The sequence below is a fragment of the Pleurodeles waltl genome, chromosome 10, assembly GCF_031143425.1.
Source record: "Pleurodeles waltl isolate 20211129_DDA chromosome 10, aPleWal1.hap1.20221129, whole genome shotgun sequence".
In the NCBI taxonomy this organism is placed as follows: domain Eukaryota; kingdom Metazoa; phylum Chordata; class Amphibia; order Caudata; family Salamandridae; genus Pleurodeles; species Pleurodeles waltl.
Genome location: NC_090449.1, coordinates 73,410,725 through 73,428,892, shown reverse-complemented (window position 1 = coordinate 73,428,892; position 18,168 = coordinate 73,410,725). Strand labels below are relative to the sequence as shown.

The 18,168-nt window shown below is 45.2% G+C and overlaps 1 protein-coding gene across 4 annotated transcripts in view; it reads left to right on the top strand.

Annotated features, from left to right (window-relative positions):
• Nucleotides 1-18,168, top strand: part of RAB26 (RAB26, member RAS oncogene family) — a 716,049-nt gene that overhangs the window by 685,917 nt on the left and 11,964 nt on the right. For all 4 annotated transcript variants that reach the window (XM_069209743.1, XM_069209744.1, XM_069209746.1 and 1 more), the window contains exons 7-8: nucleotides 940-996; nucleotides 12,591-12,667. In XM_069209743.1, the coding sequence (XP_069065844.1) occupies nucleotides 940-996; nucleotides 12,591-12,667 (134 nt within the window). The remainder of the gene's footprint in view (nucleotides 1-939; nucleotides 997-12,590; nucleotides 12,668-18,168) is intronic.

The following is an 18,168-nucleotide window of genomic DNA, read 5'->3' as shown; positions in this document are numbered from 1 at the left end:
AGTCCTCTTTGCAGCTATTTTCAAAGTGACATGGATTTTGGGTTGTAAAAGCCAAAATTGTCTATGGGACCAAAATTCTGGGAGATAGTCTCATGTCTTCTGTCCCCAATCCTAGGGTGCAATTAGCCATTACCCCAGCAACCTACGTTTTTGTGCTGCGTGAGAAGGAGAGAGCAGGAAAGTGCCATAGCTACAAAGATAGTTCACTGCTGCCCTCTTTCCACATGCTATGATAGTTTGGATACCAAGAGCCCCACACACAGCTGCCACCATAGTGCAAAGTGTCTGCAGGAGTCTAGCATACACTGGTAAGTTCCAGTAAAAATTCCTATGCTTAGGCTTACTTTTAAACTTTTCCTCATCTTGCGTGGGTGCTGCACTGTACAGCACATGTACAAGGTTACAAAGGTTTGGAGAAAATACAACTTTTTTTCTACTTTGCTCTTCAAGGAGGAGTACATTTGTGGCACAAATCCTTATTGACAAAAGTTAGTAAAAATGGCTTTGCTTAAAAAAAACCTATGGGTGGAAGCGTGAGAACTTCTATGTACCACCATGGGATGCCCCCGATGCAAAGTAATGCAATGCAGTATATGCCAGAGTTGCAGACTGGTCCGCTGATGGTGAGGTGGGAGAGCTGTACTCCGCCCAAGGGCAGCAGATGAGGGGTGTGGGAGCCCTCATGGGCCCAGGGCAGCCGCTGATGTGGGATGCAGGGATGCTGCCAGTGGTCCAGTCTTTGTGTTCTCTCGGTTGACCGTGACTGGGTTTGTAAAACAGTCATTGTCGCTTGCTTGGGTTTAACGAGAACAGCATTGACCGGGGTGATTGATAACTGGTGATTTACGAGTGTTTCCATATTGATTAAGCAATGAATGTGAGAGGGCTGTTCTTCTCTGTGCTGATTAATGGGAACTCGGTTTTTCTTTCTGCCCTTAGGTGGACTCGGCTCATGAACGGGCGGTGAAGAGGGAGGATGGAGAGAAGTTAGCAAAGGTAAGGCAAGCTCGCACCCAGTACCATGGTGCTCTCTACGTGCAATACCATGGCGTACTCTGCAGGCTCCTCCCCAACACGATGGCATACTCTGCAGGCTCGCACCCAATACCATGGCATACTCAGCATGCTCACACCCAATACCATGGCATACTCAGCATGCTCACACCCAATACCATGGTAGGCTCTCCATGCTCACACCCAATACCATGGCATACTCAGCATGCTCACACCCAATACCATGGTAGGCTCTGCATGCTCACACCCAATACCATGGCATACTCAGCATGCTCACACCTGATGAAAATTGAAGACTGCACACTCACACCCAATTTTATGGCAGACTGTACATCCCCACACTCCTAACCATGGCGCTCCCTGCATGCTCACACCCCGAACCATAGCGTATACTGCATACTCACACCCAGTGCCCCAGCAGACTCTGCATGCTCACACCTGATAGCATGGCAGACTTTGTACGCTGGTACCTCTAACCATGGCACTGTGCATGCTCACATCATGGCTTATTTTGCAGGCTCACACCCAATACCATAGCGTATCCTTCATACTCACACCATTGCCCCAGCAGACTCTGCATGCTCACACCCAGAACCATAGCATATCCTTCATACTCACGCCCAGTGCCCCAGCAGGCTCTGCATGCTCACACCTGATAGCATGGCAGACTTTGTACGCTGGTACCTCTAACCATGGCACTCTGCATGCTCACATCATGGCTTATTTTGCAGGCTCACACCCAATACCACAGCATACTCTGCACGATCACACCCAACACATGGCAGGGTCTTCACACTCCCACCCAGTACTGCAACATATTCTGCGAGCTCACACCCTGTACATGGCAGAGTCTGCACACTCACAACCAGTACTGTGCCATACCCTGCATGCTCACACCCTGTTCATGGCATAGTATGTATGCTCACACCCAATACCATGTCATACACAATACCATGGCATACTCTGCATGCTCACAACCAAACACCATGGCAAACTCTGCACTCTCACACCTAGCACCACTCTGCCTGCTCGCACCGAATACTCCAACAGACTCTGCATGCGCGCACACACACACATACTCTGCACACACACATCTAGTACTACTGCAGACTCTGTATGCTCACACTGGGTACCATGGCATACTCTACACGCTCAGACCCAGTAATATGGCATGCTCTGCACGATCACACCCCATGTAATGGCATACTTGTCATACTCACACCAAACACCATGGGCGCTCTGCACGCTCCCACCCAGTACTGTTGCACTCCCTGCATGCTCACAACAGTACCAGGGTAGATGCCACATGCTCACACCCAAACATGGTAGACTCTGCACACCCTCACCCAATACCACACCAATCTCTGCACGTTCACATCCAACACACAATAGACTCTGCCTGCTCGCACAGTTCACTATGGCATACTTTGAGTGCTCACTCCTAGTACAATTGCACACTTGACACATTCATACCCATTACTATGGCATAATCTGACCACTCAAACCCAATACATTGGGAAATTCTGGATGCTGAACACCCACTGCAAAGGAAAAGAGCACACACACCCCTTGCAGTGGCAGACTTCCCACACTCTGTCTCACTTTCACACTCCCATGCCCCAGTCCCTAGATCCATCATTGTATCACCATACGGTGCTAAAAGTGGTAATTTCCTCCATGCTTTTGAGCCATCCCATTAACGGATGAGTCTCTGAGACAAACAAGTACCTTGTACAACTGTGTGGTTATGATCACCCAGTGTGTCAGTCAAAACTGAGGGCTGGAAGTCTAGAGTGTTGACCCCAAACATACTGCCTTGGCCACCAGAACAGCTCCTTCCATTGAGTGCATTTCAGCTTCAAAAACACCTCCTCTGATATTCATTTCCTCCTCCTGAAGACCACCCTTCCTCTTCCGTACATCATCCTTCCTCCAATAAACACTCTATCCTCAAGTAAACCACCACTCCTCCCTTAGGCTCTCCCTCTTTTTGTAGGCCATCCTTCCCCCCCATGGACCACCCAGCCTCCCCTAGGTTTACAGTCGTCCCATAGGCAATACCTCATGTAGACTATCAATTTTCCTGTAGACCATCCTTTGTCTCATTGACTTTACCCTGGTCCCATCCTCTCAAAAAGTAGGCTGTCACTCCTCCCATCGTCGGATTCTTCCTTGCCTAGGCCATCCCTCCTCCCTTAGACCATCCCTCTTCAAGTATACCACCACTTCTCACAGAGTGTCCTTCCTTCCACAGATCATCCCGAAAGCCATCCTTCCTCATGTAGACCATTCCGCTTCTTGTAAACCACTCCTCATTCCGTAGAACATCCGTCCTCCCATAGACAGTACCTCCTCACATAGAGCATTTCTCCTCTTAGAGGCCATCTAGCCTCCCATAGCACATCCTTCCTCCCTTAGTAAATTTCTGCTCCTTTAGACAGCCACTCCTCTCATAGGCAATCCTCTTCCCGTCGAGACTGCTCCTTAAGCAGATCATCCCTCTTCTCGCAGACCATCTGTCCTGCGTAGACCAACCTTCCTCCTGCAGAGCATCTGTCCTCCTGTAGAGCATCTCTGGTCCCACTAGCCATCTATAGTCCCATAGGACTTTCCTCCATCACAAGGCCATTCTTCCTCCCACTCACCATTCCTCATCCCAATAACCATCCTTTCTCCCAAGGACCACACATCCTCTCATTGACTGTCCCTACTCAGTAGACCACCTTCCCACAAGCACACTTCTTTCACAGAGATGACTCCTTAGACATCACAGATTTTCCACTGCCCTTTATCCATCCTCTCTGCCTTGGTGTTCTGACACTATGTGCAGTGTTTGCAGTGTTGTAAAGCAGGCCCCTGTGGGGTAGGGAGGAGCCCTCCAGTGGGCCCCTCATTCAACTCAAAGCTTCTGAATATCTGTGAGTTAGGGGCGCTAAGCGGGCCAGCCCCGAGTCCTGCAGGGGAGCCCATCATGTTGTGTTACCCCGCTGACTGTATGACCTTCAGATCATCACCGAGTTAGGCGACTTCATCAGCCCCGCTGGCCTGCGTAACAACACCTCGGCCCGAGTCCCTCTGATGGGCGCCTGCAGGAAACAGTCAGTGCCCAGATCTTCGCTCATCAACAAGCAGAGGCGGCTGCCAGAAACAGGAGCGGGGGCCGCGGTACCTTTAATTAAGGATTGTTTAGAAGAAACACTGGGGCGGGGAGACTCTGGGCACAGACCGTGCCAGGCCTCAGTACACCTTGTCCTGGCAGCCAGGAAGGGTTTCAGTCTTCGACAGAAGGGCCTCAGGCGCTCGCCTCCCGACAGATTATCCTCCTAGTCATTAAATGTCTGGGCCCCGAGGGCGGGGGGCTGCCTCGCTCTGTCCCAGTGAGCCCGGGAGTGAAATATGCTGAGCCTGGCATTCCATGGGCCCTGGCAGGTGCCACCTCACTAATGAGCATGTAATTAACGATGGCGAGAATTCAGTAACAGCCACAGGGTGCGTCGCAAAGGACTCCCGGGTGACCTCCAGAAGGGATATTTAAAACCAGTCGCATAATGTTTACGTCACACAATGGAGTTGGCGATTTTATTAAACATTGCGGCACTCTGAGGTTCATGAATGGCATGAGTTGTATTAGGCAGAGCATCCTCGGGCTGTATTACACATAGCAGTAACTAAGGTCCATCAACTGCATGAGTCCTAGGGCTGTATTACACATAGCAGTACTCCGAAATCCATGAAATTACCGAACCCACATCCTAGGGCTGTATTACACATAGCAGTACTCCGAGGTCCATGAATTACAGGAGTCGACATCCTCGGGCTGATTTACGCATAGCGGCCCTCTGAGGTCCATGAACGACCTTAGCTCACCTTCTCATAGCGACCCTCCGAGGTCCATGAAAGGCCACAGCTGTATTACACAGAGCACCCTCGGGCTCTATTTCACGTAGTACTACTGGGGGGTGCATAAATTGCATGAGCCCACACCCTCGGGCCGTATTACACGTAGCAGTACACCGAGGTTCATGATTTACAGGAGCCCACATCCTCTGGCTAGTACACATAACAGTAATCGGAGGTTCATGAATTAGAGGAGCCCACATCCCGGGGCTGTATCACACGCAGCAGTTGACACATAGCAGTATTCTGAGGTCCATGAATTGTCCAGCTCACATCCTCTGCTTGCATTACACGTAGCAGTTGATACATAGCAGTATTCAGAGATCCATGAATTGTCCAGCTCACATCCTCTGGTTGCATTACACATAGCAGTTGATACATAGCAGTATTCAGAGGTCCAAGAATAGTCTAGCTCACATCTTCGTGTTGCATTACACGTAGTAGTTGATACAAAGCAGTATTCAGAGGTCCATGATTTGTCCAGCTCACATCTTCTGGTTGCATTACACGTAGCAGTTGATACATAGCAGTATTCAGAGGTCCATGAATTGTCCAGCTCACATTCTGTGGTTGCATTACACGTAGCAGTTGATACATAGCAGTATTCAGAGGTCCTAGAATAGTCTAGCTAACATCCTCGGGTTGCATTACACGTAGCAGTTGATACATAGCAGTATTCAGAGGTCCATGAATTGTCCAGCTCACATCCACGGTTTGTACAACACGTAGTGTTCCAAGGGTGGGACAACAGGTATTTTATATCCACGTTTTGCATCCCAGCAGCACCCTGCTAACACAAAGGTCCCGCAGATACGTGTGCAGCCATTATGTAACAATGGGGCTCGCACAGGTGCAAAGTGTTCGCTGTTGCAATCCCAAGGGAGAGTTACCTCATTTGTATGGGGATGTGGCTCCATAACGTAAAGGAACATCTATTGTACATATGTGGACACAGAGGTAAAGATATTGTTGGGAGGTACATATGACATGGTACACAGTCAGTGCACCCCCTGAGTGTGCCCCTCGGAAGGGTGTCTTGCGTCCCTTTACACATCAGGTCCGAATGCTAGATATGAGAAATGGTGCACTCTCGATTGCAAAGGCCTGAATATGCGCCTGATTCCCAAGAATGTGTTGTTCGCAGTGCAGATGCAAACTCATGTCTACACTGGGAACAATGCAATGGTGACTAGTAGTCTGACTTGTTGTTCACCTGTGTGTGCGAAAGGTGAGGCCAGCATTAGTTCTTGGTGGGCAGGGATGCCCCGTGCAGGCAGCTGCAGTGTGTAACTGCTCTCTGTTGGCAGGGAATGTCGGGGATCCTTGGAACCCCTCCCGAGGGAGCCACCCCAAGAGGTGCATTAACTGTGTAGCACCTCATTTGGGCACAGTTTGCACATCTTGCCATCTTCTTTCCCTCTGGATGAACACAAAGCCACACCCCCATACTATTGAGGAAACAGCCCGTAGGCGTCACACAAGTGCACATGTTGGGCACTCAGATTACAGACTGGATTGGACAACAGCCTGTAACCAATTCTGCAATACTGAAGTGCCCTGCGAATGAAAGAAGCAAACGTAAAACCCCATGAAATCCATGTAATATTTTACCTTTCAAAGTGAAGTCCATTAATTGTAGTAGTGCAAGGGTTGCGCCTCCCCATGATGCATACTGAACACCCTGGACTCCAACGTTTGTAAATGGTGGATTTTTTATTCAGAGTTTAGTATATGTATTAAGTGTACGAGACAGAAATCCATGAGCTTTTCTAAAGTGGGCACTAGGGGCCAGATGTACGCCCGTATTTTTTTGCGACTTGCAGGTTGCGACTAATTTGCGAGTCGCAAAACCTAATGCACAACATTATCAATGACACTTTGTGATTCCCAGTGGGGTCGCAAATGACCTACCTTATTAATATTCATGACGTAGGTTGCAATTTCCGACCCCATTGGTTATCTGGAGCACTCACAAGGATGGTAGCCTGCTGTGGACAGCAGACCACCATGCCTGTGACTGCTTTCAAATAAAGCTGTTTTTTTAATGCATCAGGAAAACAGGATGCATTTTAAACCAAAATATTACTTTTTTTTTTTTTCATTTTTTCAGAGCAGACACTGGCGATTGTTTTGCGACTGCAATTGCAGTCCCAAAACAATCATACATCCCCCTCCGACTCGCAATTAGGAAGTGATGCCCTTGGGACCCCCCTTCCTAATTGCAAGTCGCAAATCCCTATTTTGCAAGTCGGTAATTGCTACCAAAACGCAAAATAGGGATGGCACATCGTACCAGCCCATTTTGGGGTCGCAAAAGGCGATTTTTGCTGTTTGCGACCATGTTAGGCAGTCGTACAACTGGCCCCAGTCTCATAGCACTAATGTCTTTTCTGCTAATCTTCTGCCATTAGCATGGTTTGGCTTATGTAACCTGGTAGCCACACTGCGTGCCACCCTTTGTCTCATTTGATGCAAAATGTCCACCATCCTCACTCAGTCAAAATGTACGAGTAGCTTGAACCTGTCCAATAAAAGTGCTTCCCAACCTCTGTCACAGTTACAAAGTGACTTATAAGTTCAATTCAATCAAAGCAATGTGCATATTTGAGGCTGAACTCAAAACGTTCTTCATCCTAGACTCAACCTTAACTAGCAGCATCCTCGTTTTTAGTAATTCAGTAGACTGGATAATAGGGCCTCCTCATTGATTCAGAAAGGGAGCTGCCCCAAAAGAAGTTACCAACCACTACAACAGAGGTCCCAAACCCCCCTTGCCCAGTTGAAGGTATCTTCTTCGCTGAGCAGTTGATTCCACATAAAATACATGCATTGCAAGGTAACTGATTTCCAAGTTCAACATGTTATTTTAGTCATATGTGCCCACAATTATTTCCAAGGGTGACTTTTTACTTGAACTTGGCTTTTTCTGTTTTGCCCCGAGTGGTGGTGATAATGATCGGCTACAAACACCCTTCTTTCAATAATGCCTTGGGTTAAAAACTGTTCCAATAGGGGAACTATTGAGCACTCATCCTACTGTTGTGCCATTTCCAACTCTCCCCATTTCAGCCACAGTATCCTGATGCAGCCCACAGACACCGAAACATGTCAGTGGTTGCTTGCGGTTCAGCCTGAAGGGAATAATCTATTTGTTCATGCTTGCCTGCTTCTTCAGAGTGAGGATGAGCCTCTCTGCAAATAACATTTCCTTTTAATGACAATGTGCCTATGGATGTGAGGTATCAATTAGGTTATAAAGTTAGTGGCCCCTGAGTTTTTTTGTCTCTGGCGTGCATTTGCCTTGGGAGCTTTAGTGAGTCCAGATTCTTCACCTTTGGTGCATTGGATGAGTGACACATACCCCACTCATTCATTCAGCGACAGACTAAAGAAATAACTATCAAAAAAGATTGACACAGTAATAAGAGACTGTTTGAAAGAGTAATCCAAGCTATGCAACTTTTGGCCTCCTTTCATTGGACAGTTGCCTTTTAGTCAATTGCCTGCCAATGGCTTGGCCTTCTTTCTGGTCGATTTCTAAATACTATGACTTCAATAAGAGATTCTTTCTGAGGGTCTAAAGTGTACAAAATACTGAGCAGTGCCAAAGTGACTTGGTGTTAACCAGAAACAGGAATCATTGTTCTGACAGCAGAACGAGGCAATCACATTTACTAAAAAGTCATTTTAAATGAGCTGATACCTGGCACTGAGGATGGGCCAGTGGAATATAATGAGCTGATCCTAGGCGAATGGTCTGATCCCTGTCGTGCATGTCATGTAGAGACCTATTCCTCCCTGACACACCGTGGCCTGATCTCCATCACTTTATGATCTGATACCAGGCGCATGGCCTGGCCCTCGGTCATGTAACAGTTTATTCCCCCAAGGCACACTGTGAACTGGTCCGTGGCCCATAATGAACAAATGAGTTGTGAGTAATACCTCAATTCCGGGCACAATTTGAGCTTGTCGTTTGCACACTGATCTGATAGGGTAAAAGGCCATTAACTGGTTTGGTCTGAAATGGAGCAGATGAGATTGGGATAGAATGGGGTACATTGAGTTGGGTTTGGTTTGAAAGTAATGCAGGTGTTGCCCAAGTTATTATAACATATCAAACTACTCTACACTGCACCAAGACTGCTTCTTGAGGTCCTGCTCTGAAGAGCTCACTACTGCTATAAAAATAAAACCGCATCAGCACCAGATCAAGTGGTTAGGAGCTGTTGTGGACCAAAGACATGGGAAGAGTTTTTGGAGTCATTATCACTGAGTAGAAGGGATAGAAAGAGTCACTGTGGTGTTCCTGACCTACACCTTAGAAGAGGGCAAAAGAGTTTATAGAGAATATTCATAATTTCCCTTCCTCTACCCTCCCTAACTCCATGTCCAGTCTGAGATGCTTTTTGTTTTAGTGAACTTCAGAATACCCCAGGTCCTGGCCAAGAGTTTCTTAGATGAGGGGCAGCAATGGGGTTACCATTTTAGCAAGCAAATCCAGACTTTCAGACACACCCATTGGGAGTTTCCTTTTCCACACACACTAGATAGATGTATAAATACTTACATGCACACTCTTCCACTTGTACTTTAATAGGGCGCTTGCTACTACAGTCTACAGTCTACAAGGTTTGAAGCATGGTAAATAGTAGGCGCTATAATTCCTCAACTTGCTTCTACTGATATTATCAATCCGGTAACAAGGACATTTTAATTTGGCCACACTGAGATTCCAACAAAACAAGTGCATTTTGTAGAGGGCTTAAGAAAGTAGAACCTTTGCATATTTTGGCTTGTCTCTTGCCCATATTGTGTAGCTTGCCTGAGAAGTGTATCTCTGTTTCTATTGCTAGGCTGCTAGGTCTCGAGAGAGGCGTGACAGTGTCCAGCTGTGCTCTCTTTCATTTCTGACACCTACCCCACCAAAGACACTCCCTGCCAAAAGTATCCCAGACTGACCTTCAACTACAGCAACTCTGCCAATAGAGGAAATATCAGCCAGTGCTTAATCTGTGCCGGTGTTTGCCGTTAGACAGCACCAGCCCTTAATTATGACAATCCACCACTTGGTAGCAATATTTGTCTCTTTTTAAGACCAGCAAAGAGTTTAACAGTACCATATAGTTAAAAAAAGAATTAACACATCTAGGCCAACCCTATAGCTCAAGGTGCCTGGACAGTCCAAAATGGCACACTTCTATCAGAGTTATGGTTTATAAGTAGCAACTGAACTGGCATTAATAAATTGGACACTTGCACTTATTAAAAAAAATAATAACACCTGCCTAGCTAACAGAGAAAGGAGGGTTCTGGTGGGAATGGTGGGTACCCTCAGCACCAGCAGCGGTGTGACTACAAAGATGACATTGAGCATGCCACCTGACACCTGTGCGAACACGTAAGCAAACCTCTCCATCAGTGAGCCCTGCCAGCCCCAGGGACACCATGCAAGACTGTGGCAAGTCTGTGTCTGTTGGAGGAGAATCAGCGGAGACGTTCATGTGGCTGGTCAGCTCCTTCCCCGCATATTTGGGCCCTGTGGCATGGCCCTGGGTACCTTTTATGGAATGTGGCACTCCAAGGTCGGGGCAGGATTGGGGGTGAGGAGAGAGGGATCAAGGGAACAGAAAGGGGATAAAGGGAATGGGGAGACATCGAGGCTCAGACGGATAAGGGAATGGCGGTGGCATCCATTTTAGGCACAATGCAGTCGTCCCTTGAGATTATCAAGATGGATGCTGACTATGGATTACTTGCCAGGACTGCTGTAGAGACGAGGCGCTCCCCTGTGCTACTAGACATGGGCATGCATAGTTATCCCCTTGAGAGGAAAATAAAACACACAAAAAAGGAGGAGGAGAGATCCCGGACAGTGGTTGCTGTTCATCTTGAATAATGAAAGAGAGTTACCTCTCTACGCGAGGGGACAGGGCTTACAAATCATTGATGAAAAAGTATTCCCCTAGGTCAAACTTTATACTGCACACTTACATTCAACAGCTACACACTTATCTAACCCTTATACTCTCAAACTGTATCTTAAGAACTCTGTGAAATAAACACATGGATATTCAAAAATATGTTACATGTTTATCATCGTTATTTTAAAAGCTGTTAGTTCATTATATTTATGTATCATACACGGTAGAAAGCAGAAAAACAGATATCACACTCACAAGGAAGAAAATTAAGGACAGCCCAAAAACATAAGCCCTTAAACTAATAAATACTCTCCAAACTTAAAAACAGATATCACAATCACAAGGAAGAAAATTCAGAACAGGCCAAAACGTTAGCGCTTAAACATGTTCACCAAATGACATCACTGTACAATCCTGAATTCATGTTTCTATACAGTCATTCGGTGTTGGCGGATAATGTTTTTTTAATCTTCATCGATGCGTTTCGGTGGAAAAAATTGTACTTCTGGTCCACCTTCTTCAGAACTTGTATATATACATTCTGCTTGTATCTTTTGAATCATGGACTATGCTATTATGATGGTGTATGATATATACGTACAGTGAACTAAAAGAAGTTTTTATAATAATAATAAACAATTAACATAGTTTTAGATATTCATGGAGTTGTTTCACAGTGTTCTTAAGATATTGTTGGAAAGTACAAGCCTTTGAATGTAAGTGTGCAGTATAAACTTTCACCTAGGGGAATACTTTTTCAGTCCTCATTCCTGTTCGATAGCATCTCCTAGATCAGACTCTCATGGGTCCCATGCAAGTGCCTCTGTGTTTCATCAGCTCCCCTGTTCTTCCAAGCAGGGAGGACGGACAGGAAGGCAATATAGCGAAGGTGGCATTGATTGTGGGTGTTTCCAGCGGATTTCTCATGTAAATGGTTAAGATAAATCATTACCAGCATTTTCTGCATTGTATAGCATAATGCATCTCTTGTGGTCATGTGAAGAGTCCAAGCCCTCACGCCAGATTTAGTATAATCCGACCCATCCAGGTTATCGGGGTGTCTTCTTCAGTGCCTCAAGTTGAACTGTGCAAGAAATTATATTCACTATCATACTGAAACCCAGTTAGGATGCTCCATCGAGTCCTATATGGTACCCACTGAGGAGGATACATAGTTTGCTGTGGGGTATGCCCAGGTCAGTGTGTCCCATTCAGTGCTTAGTGTGGCTGAGAAACAGTAGCACATTCATGGTTAACCAGTAACTAAACCACGCCGCCAAATGTAATATTCCTACAAGGCGGGCCAACCATGGTGCCATATTCAACGCTTATAAGTGACCCTTCCAGGGCGTTCAATATTGCAGGGTGACTTACCTAGTGTATTCGGGTATCCATACCCCACCTTACAGATAAAGTTAGAAAAAGTATTTCTTTCAGTATTTGTCTTAACTTCTCATTTACACGCTGAGCTGGCCCCCCGCTCCATCCCACAGTAACTGGTGGTCTCAGTCAGCAGCCCACGGAAACATCCATTCATCACCATCACCGAGTCGTGGTATGTAATGTCTGGTGGTGGAAGCAGCAGAGAAAGGATCCTACCTAAGTACAGGATCCCCAGACTGGCACTCCCCAGGACTCGCCAGCACTGAAGGGGTTAAACAAAGGTGTCCCCCATGCTAGCCTTCCAGGGGTGCGGCTTGATTCTCTGGACCCAGAATCAGACAATAACTGCTTGTGCTTGTCTCCTTTCCTCAGGAATACGGAGTGCCCTTCATGGAGACCAGCGCCAAGTCAGGAATGAATGTGGAGCTGGCCTTCATGGCCATTGGAAAGTAAGTCTTCCCTGCCAACTGAGCCCAGCATGTGATTTCTGCTATTCTGAATGGACAGACACTGTGCACCTTGAGACACATTGCTCGTCGACAAACATTAAACCAGTGTTGCAGTAAAATGGAAAAAAATTGTGATAAAAACTTACGTAAATACACATTTTTTAAAAATAGATGATGCAATGTAAAACAATTCACACCACCTGACGGTTGCTCGGCTGGTCAGGACCGAAAGAGGAGGACAAGATAGATCTTGTGATTAAACAGAATGAAGAAGTGCCCTGCATTGCCAAACCCCACTTAACATCTTTTAAAGTGCTGCAGGGATTTTGCACAAATTCATTGTTAAGTAATACCGTTTTTGGAACTCAGTGTGAGGATGTATTAATGTCAACTGTATGCGTAAGGTATTGTTCCTGGGGGTGTAGATGCAAGCTCGAATCCTCTGTTCGACCTTAACTTTGTCCTACAACTTCTGGCCTTTCAGTTCCTCCAGTCTACTTTTGAACTGTGAGGTCATGAACGTGTCCACAGTGAAATGTTACGGTGTGTTCTGTGAAATATCTTTAATATTATTCTTTGTCTTTAGCTTCAAGAGTATTCTCACAGTTTGTGGCAGCATCTGAGTCCTAAAGGTTATTGAAAGAGCTTATGAATCCTGGATCTCTGCCCATGTATTTATCTACTTGGGCTGTTGCTTTAGATACCAACAAAACTAAGCAATTGAGGCAGTTTTTAAAGTTTCATCCAGAGTCTGTTTAGCTCAGAGGTGGGTGCTTTTTTCCCACACCTGAGCTTGCTGGGCTCGAGGTCCATAGCTGTTTTTTGTCTAGTTCATCGCCAGTGGCTGAGTGTTTCATGTCCCTGTCAAGTTTGATGAGACATGTTTGGTTCTGCCTGATTGGTGTTGTCAGAATGTAGAGAAATGATTGATTTGAAGCAAGGTGCCCTTGTCCTGTTGTGGTTTAATCCTGACACCCTGAGTTTAGATGCTCGGCAAGCTTTCGAATAAATGTGTCACCGCTATTAGCTTTAAATATCCTATCAAGTGCTTTCCTCTTGGTGACGCCAACAAAACCACCCTTACTTGTTTACATGTGTGTTTGTTTATTTATTTATTTTGCAAGTCGTTTACCTAGGTTTAACCACAAAATGTACATTTTCATTATTTAAGTTGACAATATATACGTTTGTTTCTATTTAAAAAATGGATAGCAGTCATAATGAGCCCTGAAATGTATATGGACCTAAAATAAATTTCTTCCCGCTTCCCCAACTTAATTCACCCTGCTGGCTTTAACCCACTATAGCTGGGGTGCATGGAAACTATTGTTTGGTGTGTGAACCGTGCACAGACCTGGTGCTTCTCATACCTGGGCCTGTATTGTACATAGGGAGCACTCGCTCAGTCTGCACCGGGGCACCAGACAGTGAGCCTTGCCGCAGTGGATGTGCGGGGGGGGGGATCACCTTGCAGGTGGATGCAGTGATCACCTTCTTCAGCCTGCAGGTGGGTGGCTGGGGCACGGGGGTGTCCGCTGGGTTCCCTAATAACCAGTTTCAAAGGACACCCTCAGGGGGAACAGTGACTACACTGCCTTTACATGGTGCAAATCAGGGCGCCTCCTGACTGTTTTCTTTGCCTCTGTGCCTGCATCTGTAATACGCTAAGGGAGCAAGGAACAGTTTCTCGCATTTGCTTGCAGTCACGTCCCCATTCATGAGGGGGCGCTCTGTTGGTATCTGAACAGCATACAGTTACCTCTGGTGTAATCTATACTGCAGATGCGTCCACAGACTTTTTTTGTCATTCCAAAGCGGATAACTAAGAGTCTACTCAGTTTGCGGGACATAGTTTGTAGAGTGTATATTTAGAGTGGATTATCTGGGAAGATTGTGGGTGTTGTGGAAGGGTGCTTGTGGCTGTACTTAAGCACGAAGTGAAGCAACGAGATGTAAGGGAAATACACACACACCTGTGTATATGTATCATTGGATTGGATAAGAAGTTAATACAATATTTATGCTTGGGCAAAATTGTTGACATCATTTCATGCCATGCCTACGTCAAGTTTTCTTGAAATGATCCATGACGTCAGAATTTCTTTATCCTAAATTTTTGCTTCACAACTTCAGCCCAGTCAGTAAACAAAAATATAATTTAAAAATCATAAAAATTTGAATTTTCCAGGCAATCTTGCTGAACCAAAACTAACTTTAGAAGAAGTTACTGGGACAGCTCGGTAAAGATCATAGTGAAAAATAAATACTGCATGTGGTCGAGTATCCTGGGGGTAGATATAATTTTGTGATTGAAAAAACTGAATGAAATGTGCTCTTTATTAGATGATCTAAATATTACTTACACAAGCAAACTTCCAACCCTTTAAAAACTGTTTACACCAGGATACGGGACGGCCAGGCAGCTTCCAGCAGCAGAAACTATACCTAGAGACACAGTGAAAGCTCTAAAAACCTTTGGCTAACGAGAATCAGACAAACATAGCTGTTGGGGCACAATCTAGTCCTCTGCAGGACCTCAAAGAGGAGACCAGGGGGAGGGTGGGTCAAATCAGATTCCCCTGGGAAGTGTAATCAATGCCCTTGTTCAAGGCAAGCGCACAGTTAAACTTTAGTGGTGGTTGCAGGTAGAGCCCACCTGCACTCATTTTTGGGGACTGGTGTTTATTTTTCCTCATCAAACTTTGAACCAGAGCAAGTGAGAGAAAAAAAAACACAAACAAGGGAATGAAAGAAGAAGACGAAGAAGGGAAAAAACAGAGACAAAGAAAGCAGAGATGAAAAAGAACCCGAAAGAGTGATATAAAGAAATAGGGCGTGTCAGATGATGGATTAAAGAGACATGAGGTAGAATTAAGACTAAGTAGCCTTGGTATTCGACACCCTCAAAATGCGATAGCACCAACCACGGACTTCTGAGCAAAACGTTGGGAACCAGCACTTATTGGTTTGCAAATTAAGCACTGCGATAAAACACAATCCTCTGTTAGAGAGGTGGGCATCAAGTTTTCGTTCCGCAGCTGTCCACCAGAGCACTATGTGTCAGCGTTTAGAAACTACCTGTAGGCCCCGTGTCACGCTAACCTGTGATTGGCAGGGCAGGATCCAGTAACTGAAAGTGTCATGCAGAGCCTGCCAGATGTGTCAAATCGGGAGCAGGTAGAAGGGAGCAAGGGAGTGGTGAGTTGTTAGAGCAGGTTAGTTAAAGTTATCTATTGAAAAAAAATCTACTTATGTGTGTGGGAGGTGTGATAAGTAGCCCACACTACGAGAATAGGGCTGAGAAAACATCCCAGTAAAGAAGTCCCCATCCGGATTCCTCTTCCAGGTCTCTGCATCACATGTCTACCGCGGCCTGTAACAAACAGCAGCCCATGACTGGCGCAAAGGCACTTTTTCACATCTGCATCCTATACTATAGAGGTGGGGAGCCACTGGAAGCTCGAGGCAGATACTGGGCCCTCGCTCAGCTCAAGGTCCTCCAGGAACCTCAAGCCAAACTTAATTGTGGCTTAGGCCTTCCTACCTCGGTTTACTCTTGTGCATGACGAGTTAAAAACAAAGTATTAACTTTTTAGGTGAAAAGGAGAGACAAATATCCATTTAGTGGCCTATTTTGTATAAAATGAAACCAGAAAGCATGGGACTAATCCCTGCTTCCCGCTTAACGGAATTGTGTATTCTTAGGCAAATATTTTATCTCCTCAAACCTCCTTTTTCTTCAATATCGCATACGAAAGCACCTTCAATACATGAGTTCAGAGCACCTGCTGGACAAAAATATATTGTGTTTAATTTAATAGATTATAATATTACTCGTTCTATGCTAATTTAGCCACAGTTCACTAATGGCATTGCTGCCAGGGCAGAGGTAGGAATGGTTCTAAGTTCATTTTTTAAAATGGTTCCCTTTTAATAAGTACTTCTCAGTGCAGTGGTGTAATGTAACATGTAAATGTCAAAACCTCCACATACATATTAAAGAAATACACTGTTTAGAAACTTGAACAGACTTTGGCCCTGAATTAGCTATTGGCGGATGGGTTACTCTGTCACAACGGTGAAGGATATCCCATCCGGTGAAATCTAAGTCCCATTATTTCCTCCAGTATCTAACTCAGGCCCTTTATCCTATTTTATGTGAGGTTTGTTACAAAATTACATGGAAATATTTTAAGGGCCCAGCTCGTGACTCTTTGAGCCAAGCCAGACCTTTGGCTCGCCCAGCTCAACTATACAATTAAACGTGCAAGCACAGAGTACTGGGGCAACATAATCCTAACGCCATCTTGGGCCTCTTTTAATCCATTTACAGCCACTCCCTGACCCTTCAGCTCACTCTTGCAGCTTTCTGCTTTCTCCCTTTGTGATGCATTCTCGTTTTTTTCCCTCCTCTCTCTTTCCCAGATGTGTCTTTCGTAGTAAATGCCTGATAAATAAGTGCCAGCCCTCAAAAATAAGTGCCCGTGCCCCGCAATTAAAATTAAGCACTGCAAAGTCGTACAAAAACATAACTCTCAAACAAAGTTCAATAATCAAGGACATATCTAGCCCAATATAGTTCACACGCTTTAAGATTTGTAAACTGGGACACGGCCCTAAGAATTGTAAACTGGGACACGATCTGTTTCAACAACCGCAAATTGCTGGCCCGTAAAAAGCGGGAAGTCACCTATCTACTCTGCAGTATTTCTCTCTATTAAATCCTTTCATTTTATGAAAGGTTCTCGCACAAAACCATTTAAGTAATGATAGCTTTTACTGGTCAATTGTAAAACCCAGGAAGACGATTTTATATTTGTCTATTAAAGATGTCTACCCTAAATTGCACTAAAGTTGTTCTTGTTATACGGTAATAGACCAATTTCATAGACTATGGCTTTATACTGCCATCTTGTGGCTATTTAGAGTATTGTTTTAGATAGTTTATTTTCTTCAAAAAAAACGACCAGATGCCAGATTTACAAAGCTATTTATATCTGTGGCCGCGGTTATTCGCGCTCACAGATTTACGCCTATTCCTCGGTGTAAATCTCCAGCTAAATGCAAATCCTTAATTCTAGACGGAGATTTATGACTGTTGGTAGGAATGAACCCCCAGTACATGAGGTATGGGGAGTTAGCGCATTTCTTCTATCTGCAACAAAGGAGATACATTACTGTCGGCAGGTATACTGTAGCCACTTATTATACCATTCTGCACTTACCACACCAATGTAGACATTTCACATAAGAAAGAAAGTAAAAACACTTCATGTTTGTAAACTGTGAGTTCAGCTTTTCCTAGAAATTAAATACGCATGTGACATAAAGCAGGATGGCTCCTAAGCGTCAGCCATACTAAACACAGGCCTACATTAGTTACGGTCAATATAAACGTGAATAATATATAGCTTGTAGGACATGTGTGTTTACATGCAAAAATTTATATAATGCAAAAATATTTAATATGAAAAATAACCTTAACAGGGACATGTGCACCT